Source organism: Vicia villosa, unplaced genomic scaffold, assembly GCF_029867415.1.
Source record: "Vicia villosa cultivar HV-30 ecotype Madison, WI unplaced genomic scaffold, Vvil1.0 ctg.003487F_1_1, whole genome shotgun sequence".
In the NCBI taxonomy this organism is placed as follows: Eukaryota; Viridiplantae; Streptophyta; class Magnoliopsida; order Fabales; family Fabaceae; genus Vicia; species Vicia villosa.
This window is the reverse complement of record NW_026706218.1, coordinates 130,714-144,361: the sequence shown is the minus strand read 5'-3', so window position 1 is coordinate 144,361 and position 13,648 is coordinate 130,714. Positions and strand designations below refer to the sequence as shown.

The window sequence follows — 13,648 nt, the reverse complement described above, 5'->3', positions numbered from 1 at the left end:
CAGATGCTATCTTCTTGTATGATTGCAACCAGCCAACAACATGTATCGTATACCTACATTATAAAATGTATAAAACAATATATGATTAAGAATAAAATTTAAGGCATATAAATATTGTGTGTTTCATATACAGTTACAAAGATGGAAAAGAAGAATAAGCTTACCATCTAACAAAGTGATTGGAAAACCTCCTTGTATACAACATTTGTGGTAGTGGATAACGGAACATTCTCTTTGTCGTGTATTAAGATTTTAAGACCACTTTTTGTAGTAACTCTTGAGACTGCAACATAAAGTTGTCCATGACTAAACACGGGAGAAGGCAAGTACAAACCAACACTATCAAGAGACTAGCCTTGAGACTTATTAATTGTCATTGCGTAAGAGACAATAATTGAAAATTGTCTCCTAATCAACTTAAATGGCCACGGTGATTCTGAAGGTGACATTAATTGTCAATGCATAATGATTGATCTTATCCACAACTTCAATGGTTGAGGCAAGAATTGCTTTTCCTTGTAGATATGCAACATCTTGGAATACATTAACCGGATTGGGATGTGTATTTTCAGCAATAGCTTTGATAGGATCTTCATATTTGGTAATCAATAAATCTTGAGGAATCTCTATGTCCATCGATCCATCATTTGGTTCAGATATCTTACCATCACCGACATTTAAAATCCATTTTGAGAACTCCACTAATTCCTTAGAACTTGTACTATCGCTTCGCTGCTGAAGTCTCATGTTTTTTGTCAGTGTTAGAACCTGGCAATAGTCCCAGATATAAGAGGAGCATATGGATGCATGAACAATATCAGAACGCACTGCCCTTGGAACAACTGGAAGAATCTGTCTGAAGTCTCCTCCAAAAACAAAAACTTTGCCGCCGGAGATTTTATTCCCAAGACCCTTCTTGGTCATGACGTCTTTAAGTGTTCTACACAATGCCCCAAAACTCACTTCAATACTTAAGAACAAACAGAAAGAAAAAGATTGGTGATAAGTATGTCAATTAAACATTAACAAAAATGGTGGGAGATTATATTAATCTATTAATACAAAGTGAGTTTGAAGTGGTATTTAAATACTGTTTGAATATTTTTTAAACATGGTTGAATATATTTAGGGGATCTCAACAGTTGCACGTTTACCTAATATGTCACTCTTATTTGGAAAAGTGGTGTCAATTAATAACCAATGCAATTATGAAGACGAAGCTGAACGGGTTCCAAGGAACAAATACATCACGTTTGCGGAAGTTGTATCAATGGTATAAGTATTGTAGCCTACAAATATATACTCCATTGTGCTTTGCGATAGAAGGTAGCGAAACTATACATCCTTGGCCATCTAAAAATGTCACGCTTATCCCAAATAGCCAAAGCATGCAGGTGAAAACTTTGTCTTCCATCACCAATCTTTTTCTTTCTGTTTGTTCTTCAATAGTTTTAACTTGATTTATACCTATTTCTATCTATGTAGGAGTTTAAAATACATTGTGGTTGATGATCGCTGGGAGAGATTTGCGGTCAAAAGGAAGATCAGAAGATTGTCTCAGGATCTCCGTAGGTCCTTGAGATGGAAGAAAGATCAGGTGGCCAAGTTGTGTGTGTTTTTGGGTTTAAGGGTATTAGACAGCGATGCATGCATATGGGAAAGGGAGATGAAGCTGAGGAATATCGCAGGTGTGTGGCAACGAAAGATGACTGAAATCAAGTGGAGGGGAAAGCATGAGGCAAGGAAGCTTGGTTTAGGGTTTCCTGTAGTTGAAAATGTCCAATATGTGGCAGATGTTATGATCAGCGCGGGGCTTGATGTGAATCACAGAGTCGTCAATGTGTGCGAAGGACTGTCTATCGTGTATATTGATTTAGAAGATGAAAGGTATGCCATTATTTTAATTAGATATACTACTATTTACATCTTTTCTTAGATTGTGTTCTTCTATATTCATGTTTTAATTTACTTTGTATGTTGTATGACAGTGAATGGAAGGTTTGGTCAGAATTGGTTGCCAACATGTAAAATTGGTATGTGATATGTGTTTCATTGTGATTATGGTATAATCTTGACATTCAAAATTTAATGTGGTGATATGGTATCCGACTGCCATTTTTTTTTAACCTTCTTATGGTTGTCCAATGCAGGAATTTTTTTATCAGGAATCAATATAGTGTCAGTGTTTTGTTACTCCAGCTTTTGAGAATATTTGAAGGACTGAAGCTTAGCATCCATCTGTTTTCAGCAGATGTTGATTTTTGCATTCTCATTAGTTTTGTATTTTATTTGAAGTTTGTTTTAATTATAATATAGGATTGGTATTACAATGTAATGATTCCTGGATTTATTGCTACAATATATTGATGGGTTCTATATATGGATCTGTGTGATTTCACAGATCAAAGATTATTCTAATTGACATAGTGTCAATATTAAATTGTGTTATTTTCTGTAGTCTCTGCAACGGTAATGTATGGTTGCTTTACATGGGGATCTTTCAATCCAATGATAGCATACATATGTAGTTTAATTGATATAATGCATGACAAAACAACATACTTGAATTGGTTTTGCTTTTAATTGTGAGATTAGAAAGTATAACATTAAATTGTTTGTATCAAATTTAGTTTTTTATATTGTTGTATGTATCAGAATAATTATGCTCTGCTTGATCATCTCTTTGTCATTATATTTCCTCATATTATTTCAATATTGTGATTATCACAATTGGGCACTACTTGATTTTCTCAAAGTCATTGTATTTCCTCATAAATCATACAATTTGTATGCAATAGGGACAAACTTGATAACTCTGCTCTTTTATATGTATCCATCAAGGTGATTATTTTCTCAAAAGAACTTTACGCTATTTGTAAGGATTTAATTAGTTAGATGCATGACATTGAAAGGCTGTATATGCAGTGATACCATGCTTGGTGGCCTGCACAAACACATTGCATGAGGAAAAAGAAATAACTAAAACAGCCTATAGAGCATTCAAGTTATGGTATATTTATGAAAATAGTTCATGTGCTTCAAAATACTTGTATCTTTTTCTATCCATCTTGAAAAGTTTCTTATAGAATGAGTCTTCACACAATAAGCATAATGAAACTACTATATATGTATACAATATGCCAACATTATACCAATTTATAAATGGACAATAATTTCAGTCATACAATGGTTTAAAATTAAACACTTAATTTGTCCCATAATATAAGAATCACAGAAAATAAAGCAAAATAAAATCTTCAACCAAAAGAAAATATCCTACAAAGATGGGTACAACACAATTTAAAAAATAAGCCTTCAACTAAACTGCCCAATCCTGTGGGAGGCGTATGGGAGAAGATCATGGCTTGGAATTATTTGGTTGTTGGTGCAGGTACAGAGTGCTGCACAAAATCTTATTGATGGGGGCGCTGAAAAGTCACTGCTCCATAAGGAGGGCTGCTGTATTTTGGATGGCTACATGTGGAGCATTTGGAAACAATGAAACGACATTGTCTTCAATGATGCGGTGGGTTGTATTGATGAAATTGTCCAAAGTGTAAAGACGCATTCTTGGTGGTGGCTAGTGTTGAAAGTATTTTTGGGTAAATATTTTCGATATATATCGTATCCACAGAGATTGGTTTAATATTACTGCCGTTCTATAGTTGTTTATTTTGAGCGAGAAAATTAGTTGGGTTTGTTTGTTTGCTTTCAAATTTCATTTAACAAAATAATAATTGACTGGTAAAAAGCTTAAAGATGATTAACAATGGTGAATGAAGATGTTGAGTTTTAGGGTTCATCAACCTATTCCTATACAACTTATTAATTAATCCTTATTCGAACAATCATTTGAACCATTATCTTCACTTATCCTCAAATATGATTCCATGTCTGCAAATCAAATTAGATAAACTTTTACCGGTATGAGATTCGATCTCTCCAAATATCAATATCGATAATAGTAATTAAGAACGATAATTTTGAAAACCCAATCACAATTCCATCTCTGCAAATTGGGATTGAATCAATATAGTAACCTAGGGCAAAAGTTAGAATCCTTTCTTTCGATCAAAGACTCCACAATGATTTAAGATAAAAACAAGGTTTCTTATTGATAATAAATTCAAACAATTATTCATAAGAATCAATCAACGGTATTGTATATTCATAAGTTAACTACTACCTTAAACTCAACAAGAATGGTTTAGCTCTCCATAAACATGAAGAACAAACAAGTTTTCATGGATAGATTCATCTTCATCAAGGGAATGTCTTCAATTGATGTTGAATTCTCCGTCGGATGTTGTTTGCTGTTCTGGATTAGGATTGCTCTCTTAATTTCGTTCACCAAGGATTCCTTCTTATGAGGCCTATGGCTTTTATTTATAATAATTTAACTTTGTACTGCAGCCACCGCGCCTCGGCACGTAATGGCGCGGCGCGAACTCAAGGCAGAGAGTTTGGCGCGTCTCGCCCATTTATTGGCGCGGCTCGCCCTTTACTTATTCTTTCTTCTTTGTGATTCTTCCTCTCTAGAGCTCCATGCCCGCGTGTTTCTTAATCTTTGCCTCTTTGCTTAAATATATGCGCAAATAACACCCAAAGTGATGCAAGTTGTTCTAAGATTAGCATCGAACCTCGAAAGTTCAATTCTAACTATAAAATCCTTAAAATTCACAAGATCTATTCACTTTTAGCTCAAAAGGTAGTTAATTTAACACATGAAATTACCATTAATTCACTCCTAACACCTAGCGCTGGGCACGAAATGCAGAGTGTACTGTAACTTTTACGAATGGAATCACAATCCTATAGACTGTATTTAAGTTCAATTATGCAGGTTTGTTGGATAGTTTGCAATGCATTAACTTTGTAAGATTCTGAGTACTATTTGTACTCTGCTACTGTTACATATAAATACCTCATTGCTTATGCTTCACAAAAACTATTCCTCCTTCTTGATATCTTTGATTAACTTTGTCGACGAAAGCTGGACAACTTCAATATCCTCGACAACATCACTTAAAATTCCCTTAGAAGGTGTCAGATTAGTATTTGAGACAAAAGGTTCACAATCGGCTGAGACAGACAGAGGTTCCTGAAGTTATACGCATGGAAAAAAACATTCAAATCAAGATCATCATTTTCGAACGATAACAATTAGCTATAATCAGAGTGTGCACTATGCAAAACCTACCGAAACACTTGGGACGTCGTCCGGCAATGATGGTTGCATTCGAAATAACAATGTTTTAGTATTTAACACTTTAAACTAATGTCCAGATATAAAATAAAAAAAACGACATTTACCTCTTTTGCTCCAAATATATCAGCTTTCAATCCAAATTTATCATAGTGTGAGTAGTATGAATTTTGTGATGCAGTAACTTGAACACCTGAAACTGAAAACTTTGGAAAATCACCTTTAAAACTGCATCAATAATGTGATAATGCAATTTAGAATTAAATTTTCTATCAAGCGGTTAATAAGATAAAGTATAATGCACGAAAATCATTCTTTCAAAGTGCATCATGTGAAACTATTAAGTTACATTGGCTTGTGAAGAATTAACTCACAATTTTTGATTTAGAATCCTAATATGTAACACACAATCACAAGGGACAACAAATATCTATCTAATGATGACACTTATAGTTTTCCAAAAACTATTACAATCTCGTTGTAAGGTTTTACCTAAACCTCTACAGATATTTTCATAAATGTTATTCACATATCTATTAATAACATTGATTTACAATGTTACACATCATATGGGCATTTTCAATTTAACAACGTCAGAATTTTCTAAATGACAAAGTTTATGTTTTTTAATATGGGGATAGTTAGGCTTGTTTCTATGGCATTTTTTTAGTTAGAGTACATGATGTTCTTTACCTGGAATATAAACCATGCCATCAACTATCAGTTAAAAAACATATACAAATGCACATCAATACAACATGACAGTGATAAGATAAAACTTTATGTTTTTCAGAATTCGATCAATTGGAATCTTCAATAATATATGACAGCAAGGGTATATCATTTTAGCAATTCAAATTCAAAATCATCAGAAACATTCCAAACAGGAGTATATTTGAAACAATGCACATCATGATAAACTCATGGATAAGGGAAGCCCCTGTCTATATCATAAGTAAATGGAGCAATTCAAAATGCGAAAAACTCCGTCTTTATAAAACTTCATTTCCAACAAAAGAAATAAACTCAGTACCACAACAACAAAACCAACAACTAAAATAAAATAATTGTCTTGATCATAAGGCAATGCAAATTTAAAACTTAGAATTTTTGAAGCTAACTATTTCTCCTGTTTAATATCTTTGGCCATCTTGGTGGATGATTGTTGTACACTATCATTATCTTCCACTGCATCATTGATAAGTCTCTTACATGGAGTGAGTCCTGAATTTTCAATGGTCATGTCATTTTCTGCAGATGCAGATACAGGTTCCTATCAAGAATAAAGAATGGCAACAATAAGATTTACAATAATGACACAATGTTAAATTTGCTCAACAAACAAAGAATATCAGATGTAAAAAATACATACAGAAATGCTATTCATGTCATCCTGGGACAGAGGTTCTGGTGCTCGAAGTTTTGAGGTCTGGTGAAAATAACAAATAGTTAGTGTACGACCTAAGAAAACTAAGCACTCATCTAACAAAGATTACAAAAAATTACCTCTTCAAATTTGAAAATCTCCTTAATTTTATTACGCACATCTTCATCAGTCTTGAAGCCAATGACAGAAAGTCGCCCATTTTTAGGCTGATAAACAGCTCTAATTGCCAATTCTTTTTTCAATATGGAGTCAGGTTCGTAAGGGAACTCAAGTGGATCGTAATCAGCAGACTATAAGAATAAAAGTTATTAGACACCTTAAAAACCAAAAACAATTGATTTAAATATCGTTGTATGCAACATTTAATACCTGTGTTAAATCCATCTTCATTTGAAGAGCAGACTTCCTAATTAACTTCACGCAGTCTGTGTCCCAAAAGACGAACTTTGCCTTCGAACTGCCGTCAATAGCTGTTATATCAAGCTTATAACTAAATGATTCATGAAACATAGGAGACCACATCAATCTTCCATGTTTGTAAGAGAATATAAACATTACTAGTTGGAAATGGAAGATGAATATAGAGTATACCGTGGCACAGGTTCTGGGCTAATATGCTCCTTAAAACACTTCAGCTTTCCATCCTTGACAGTCACACTCCTTGTGCATTCCACACATCCATCATAGTACCACCCCATCTGCCCAGCATCAAACTTATCGAGTGTAGCAACGGTAACACAGGTTGTTTCCTACAAAGTTGGCCAATATAAATTACAGTTATGTGAGGCTTTAAGAACGATCTCAATATAAGGAAATAGTCAATCTTTCTTACATGTTGCAGATTTGCTATTTCAGAGAGACTCATTATTTCAGCCTTCCAAACAAATTTGTCATAGTCAGAATAAAATGAGTTTTGCGTTGCCTCAACTTGTACACTTGAAGATGATAACAAAGGCAAATCAACACCAAGTCTGAAAAATGTAAACACAATATTTAATTCAATTCAAATCAACATCAAGTTAAATAAATGATTATGCAAGACAGTTAAGAAGAAGATCAATAAGCATTCCAAAAAATATAATAAAGAAACAAACACATGCCCTACTACCTTTCTTTTAGACTCTTGACTTCCTCAATGGCAAGGTCATTGATCAACAGTTTGCTTCCATTCCATGTGTTGGAAACACTAACTGGGAATCCTCCTGAATCACAAGAAATTGAAGAAACAGTTACAACTGTTGGATATAAAAGAAAATAATCATTTACATTTAAACTATTGTATTATGCATGATTACCTTGAGCCTCTTTAACCCTTGCATTGATTAGCACAATGACAATATCAGAGGCTTGCTTATTATTCTTATAATACTCATATAGCTGAACCGCAAGTTGCCCCCAAAGAGTACATTGTACAACTGTTTTGCTGGCATCTACAATTGAAAAAACTATTCTGTTCTTGTTGTTGTCACTGTTAACTTGGGTTTGAGTGATATCAGGGATTCCTCCAATCAAAGGAAGAGAAGCCATGCTTGCGTAGCAACCTGCCTAAAAATTTATAGCTTAGAGAGTCGCCACCTATTCTGAAGGGCGAATAGGAAACCCTACGCAGTATAGAGATCGGGGTAAGATACTATATTCGGGTTAAGGGAAGGTGTTAAGCACCCAAAACCCTTTCCTAAAGGTTAACATTGCAAAGATAAGGGTTATGGCAGAAAAGCATAAAAAGGGTAATGGACAATTAGTAGGGTTAAAAGTTTAATTATTGAACATGATTAGAGTTTGGAAGAGGGGGACTCGCCTTGTTGCCAAGTGCCTACGTACCTCCTTATGGAGGATCAGAGTCTACGTAGTTCGGGGACAGGGTTGTACGCCTTTGAGTTTGAATTGATTGCTTGAAGGCTTTTTGAATGATCTATCGTAGTTTTGATTTGAAAGGCATTTTGAGTTGCTTGATTGACAAGGATGAAAATCCGTAGTGTCGTGGTTTAGTGTATTTTAGATGTTTTGGGCGTACAACCCTGATTTTAATTTGTACTATTAATCGCGATGATCAATAGGTTTGATCACCATAATTAACAGATTAATAAAAGCATTGCTAATTATTCTAATCGATTGATTCGATTATCACCGTTAGCAAATTGATATGTTTTAATAATTAATTATTGATTTTATCGTTATCCCTCATAATCGATAGATTCGATTACAAATAATAACAAGTTTTAAAAGGTATGCTAATCATCGTAACCAATAGATTTGGTTAAAACCATTTAGCAAAATAAATATTATTTTAATTAATTAAACAATTAATTGATTATTATTCACCGCGATCAATTGATTTAATCGAAGCGAATAAAATTCTAAATTGTTTGTCTAAATACCTAGGTCGGTTCGAAAAAAACCTAATCCTAATACCCTGGCCACTGGCCAATGGGATCGGTCTAACCCTAATACCTTAATGTATTCTTATAGGTTTTTTTTATAGTTTTTATAATTAAAATTAATTAATTAATCGAATTAATCGGATGATCGAGAATATAATCGGGAAACTAATTATCATAATCCTAATTTTGTAAGTTAATTAAATTAAATATGAATAACTATCGTTTAATCTAAATAATAAAATAATAAAACAAATAATAAAACAAAGAAACCTGGTTTTGATTATATGCGACGCGCCCCTGAAGCTCCTTGGTGGACTTGTAATTCTGGTACGTTGGATCTGGTGGTGGTGACAATCTGATGGTTGAATGGAGAGGGTGTATGGTGGCCATGCGTGGAGAGGCAACACCGGATCTAGCAACAAGATAATACACAAAAATAATGCAAGATTCTTGGACTCGAACCCAGGATCCTTGGGACCAAGCGTACCTATGCTTTACCAACTGCACCACTCAGCTTATGTTGTCAAAGTACTGCGCATAAAAATATATATAAAAAATGAATTGGATAATACCATTAAACCAGAATTTTCCCACGCGCGGGCCCACCAGTATGCTGACTGGCCAATGATGGTGAGAGAGAGAAGATGGAGACTTTGACCAGCCAACAAAGGACCTGCACGCGCAGACCACCCCTTTAGTTTTCCCATGAGCCAATCAAGGTCTTCCGCGTGTGTACCACCAGCCACACAAGTGCAGGCCACCGGAACGGAGCCGGTTATCTTCTCCGGCGGGGGACACTTCGAGAACCTGCAAAAGCCGACGCAACCAAGCCAAGAAAATAACCCAGTCCCCCTAAATCATGGGCTGCGGACACGATGGCGGTGTTGTTTTCGGCTGAAACCTCCTGCAAAATGAGATACGAGCAAAAACACCAACTCGGTGCACTAATGGCGGAACATTATTCATGCGTGAAAACAACGGTTCCATAGTCCAGAAACGATCTTAAGGTTCATAGTAACTCGATTAATGATTAGTATGGCATGGAATACGATTGAATCATGAATTTCAAAGTTGTAAAAGACTCACCGATTGGTGCAAGCTTGGACGCACGATTCTGGGCACTTTACGACTTCAAGACCGACTGGTATGAGTTCATGGAAGACTCAGGAGGGAGATGCTGCTACTGGAACGGAACGAGCGTGGCTGTTATCAGAATCCTTGCTTGCCCTAGTTTCTTGAGCTTTTGTAGCATGCAAACCCTAGTCCTCTCTCTTTTTTTCGTCCCCCCTACAACATGAGTGTGTTTAGAATATATATGATAGCATTAGGGCTCAGAAATTAGACCTAGACAAACTTTATGGAAAGATCTTTTATTGAAATTTTTTTTTCATCTTTTCTTTCTAAAAAAGACTTAAACCTAAATTTTTCTCATTAATCCTATTTTCCACGCAAATTTCAACATATATTTAATATTTGGATAATTGAAACTTAATTGGAAAATCAATCCTTGATTTAAAACCATTTATTTCATATTTATATAATTTATAAATGTTAAAATGAATAAAAATTCAATTAAACAAAAATAAATGTAATAAAAATAAAATAAAAGGTTCAAGAGTCCTTTTATGGGCCATGGTCATATTTGAAATCAGAATTCTAAGCCCATTAGTCCAAAAACCATGTTTTGGTCAATTAGGGTTTCATGCTTCTCTTGAAAATTGCTCAACTTTCATCATGCGTATCTTTCTCAATTCTAACCCTATGGAGGCATTCTTGATCATTTTAGGAATCTTAGAGAGTCCTCTAAATGATGTCTTTGGTTTCATCTCAATTGAAGTTTTCATGCTCAAGTTATGAGCTTTGACCCAAAAGGTATACTTCATTGACTTTTAGGAGGACCTATAATGCATTGCGCCATATCTCTTGAATGAAGCATTTCTAGCCTTGACTTGTGAGAGACAAAGTCGTAGAGAATCAAATTTCCTTCAAGATAGGCTTTGGTTGGGAAATTTTTGATACTCCATGTGAAAGTTATGGTCAGTCAAAGTTGCGTTGACTTTCTCCTAAAGAAACCCTAATTTGAACCTTTTGCATTCATTCATTTCTGAGTTTCTATTGATGGATCATGATCATCCTTTGATCAAATGATGGATATAGCCTAACATACTTGATGTTGACCAAAAATCTTGAAGTTTGACTGTATTTTGACTATAGTTGACTTTCAGGTCAACATAGTCGATCATTGATCATCTGAGCACTTGAATGGGCAATCCTTGAAATAGAAGCTTGAGAATCGACATAGAGATACTTTTAGGCATATGAGATACCCTGAGATCCATTTGAGACCTTAGAAATTCAAATTCCTTTGATAAAGTGAAAAACCCTAGTCTTGGATATGAGAAAATGACTTGAGGCAACCTTAGAGCCTTGGGTTATCGGAGATGTAATGAAGAACCTTTGATTGAATATAGGAGGGCAAATTTTGGGGTATGACAGCTTGATGTACCATTTTGCCCTAAATGCAACTCTTGATAATTGAAAGGCAATTGAAATTCCTGAGATCTTTCTAATATCAAAGTAATTTATTGTTTTTTTCTTCCAAATCTTGTTGCTCTGCCCAAGGCTTAAGGATCATTTATAAGGATCTCATTGTTTTTAGATGTTTTAATCATCATTAATAAAAAGCTTTTTTTTAATCTCAAATCATCTTTTCATTTGTTTACTGTTTTAAGAAAATGGAAAATTTCTTTCAAAACACTTTCTTTTTTCTCTTTTATTTATATTTTTTTGCTTTATAAAATAAAATCACCATCAATCATGTACACCAATGAACGAACTGTAATACCCTACCAATATGCGTCTAGAATCATATCAGTAAAATATTAATAACTGGTACTGAGTACAAACAAAAGCCAGGAATAATGACATAAATTGTATACATTTATAAATCATCTCAAGGATGGATACAATGAATATGTCTACACAGTAATAATAATATACAGCGGAAGAAAAGATTAGGCACGGTCTTCACGACATCCGATCAAGCCTCTTGATCCAAGCAACTAGCAAAAACCGATATTGCATGGTACCTGAAAAATAATAAGATGAATGGGGTGAGATTACTAAATCTCAGTGAGTTCCCCTATCTTATGGGTCCTCTCGGCACTACAGGGTACATGTATCATCTACAGATCCATCTCAGATCCTAAGGTTTCCTCATTATCCAGTACAAGAAAGCCTATCAACTCGTAGCTCCACGATTTAGTGTCTACTGACCACCCGGTTGGATACTCTTAAAATATATCGCATGTTCATATATTAGGTATATGTTCTTCCAGGACAGGTCTTCTGGATTTACTTGCCCATCTGCTCTCAAAACAAGACCTAGAAGCATACCTTTTAAATCTACATGGTAATTAAGTCATATAGACTATAGGGAATCTTGGAATTGACATTGAATCGCGTCGCACGATTCAACTCCTCAAAACCATGGAATTCCAACTCCGAACCGCATCACAGGGAAACATGGATTATCATCGAATTGCATCGCACAATTCAACTCATCAAATCCATGATCAACTCCGAATTGCATCACACGATTCGAATCATCAAAAATATGGACCACAGGGAAACATGGATTCTCATCGAATTGCATCGCACAATTCAACTCATCAAATCCATGGAATCAACTCCGAATCGCATCACACGATTCGAATCCTCAATAATGAGAACGATAAGGGGAAGGTATTGGTTCGCATCCCCGGGAGTTCATCCCCGGAGAATACTCCTGAACTATAGAGCACCAATCAATCCCGAGCGTCACACTCGAGAAGGACCTTCATATATGGCCTGGGAGCATCCTTGGACATCGCATCAAAAGGACAACCACATATAAGTAACAAGCATCGCACCGGTTACTACCCTCATGCCCATTATGTAACCCTTGTCCACGGCACAACCTTGTTAGTTGACCTTCGTTAATCCTTCACAATATGCATTCTAAGAATTACCTCACAATTATGTTTATTGAGTAAACATCCTTTTAACACTTATGTTAATTGTAGAACCTTTCATCTCTTGGTCCATACAACTCAATCCGTCATTACATGTGTTAATTATCTTTAATTAATCATGTATTGTACTTAGGTTAGTTTATATAAACCCAAGAGTCAATCATACATGTAACATACTAATATTTCACCAAGTTTTACTTTATTAAACAAGATACAAAAATATACAACTGGATTTTGGTAATATTTAGAAGTATGATAGAGTTATGGAAGCTTAGGCATCTCATAGCCCTTTCCGTTAGCTTTCCAACGATATAAAATTTGCGTCAATCGGATATACGATGCAAAAGTTATGAATTTATGAAGTTTCGAAAAAGCTGCCCAAACAGTGATGTAACGGGTTACATGAATCATGTAACCGGTTACATGACCCAAAAACTGCGTTTTTCACCCTTTTTCACACATGTAACCGGTTACATCAACCATGTAACCGGTTACATCGCTGACAGACCCAAAAATTCTGCATTTTAAGAGTTCTAGATCAGACCCAAACCCCTCTAACTGATTCCCAGCATCATAATTTAATCCCAAACGAATTTACAACATGCAATAGTGATCTAATGTACATATTACATACATAAAACACAATCTCATCATTAAATCA

General features: G+C 34.9%; 1 protein-coding gene across 1 annotated transcript; it reads right to left on the bottom strand.

The window, feature by feature from the left end:
* Positions 1 to 4,948: 4,948 nt before the first annotated feature.
* On the bottom strand, positions 4,949 to 8,120 carry LOC131641053 (uncharacterized). The gene is made up of 10 exons (XM_058911378.1): positions 7,889 to 8,120; positions 7,702 to 7,795; positions 7,426 to 7,564; positions 7,185 to 7,342; positions 6,963 to 7,083; positions 6,713 to 6,883; positions 6,579 to 6,635; positions 6,328 to 6,479; positions 5,314 to 5,434; positions 4,949 to 5,101 (listed from the first exon to the last, which is right to left on the bottom strand). Exons 1-10 carry the CDS (start codon positions 8,118 to 8,120, stop codon positions 4,949 to 4,951), a joined length of 1,398 nt encoding a protein of 465 aa, XP_058767361.1.
* Positions 8,121 to 13,648: the final 5,528 nt, after the last annotated feature.

Bases quoted from the DNA above. Each gene is read 5' to 3' on its own strand.
- LOC131641053 (XM_058911378.1), bottom strand. From the start codon at position 8,120: ATGGCTTCTCTTCCTTTGATTGGAGGAATCCCTGATATCACTCAAACC. The intron at 7,796-7,888 runs GTAATCATGCAT...CTTGTGATTCAG, and splicing joins AAGGGTTAAAGAGGCTCAAG to GAGGATTCCCAGTTAGTGTT. The intron at 6,636-6,712 runs GTAATTTTTTGT...TATTTTCACCAG, and splicing joins AGATTTTCAAATTTGAAGAG to ACCTCAAAACTTCGAGCACC.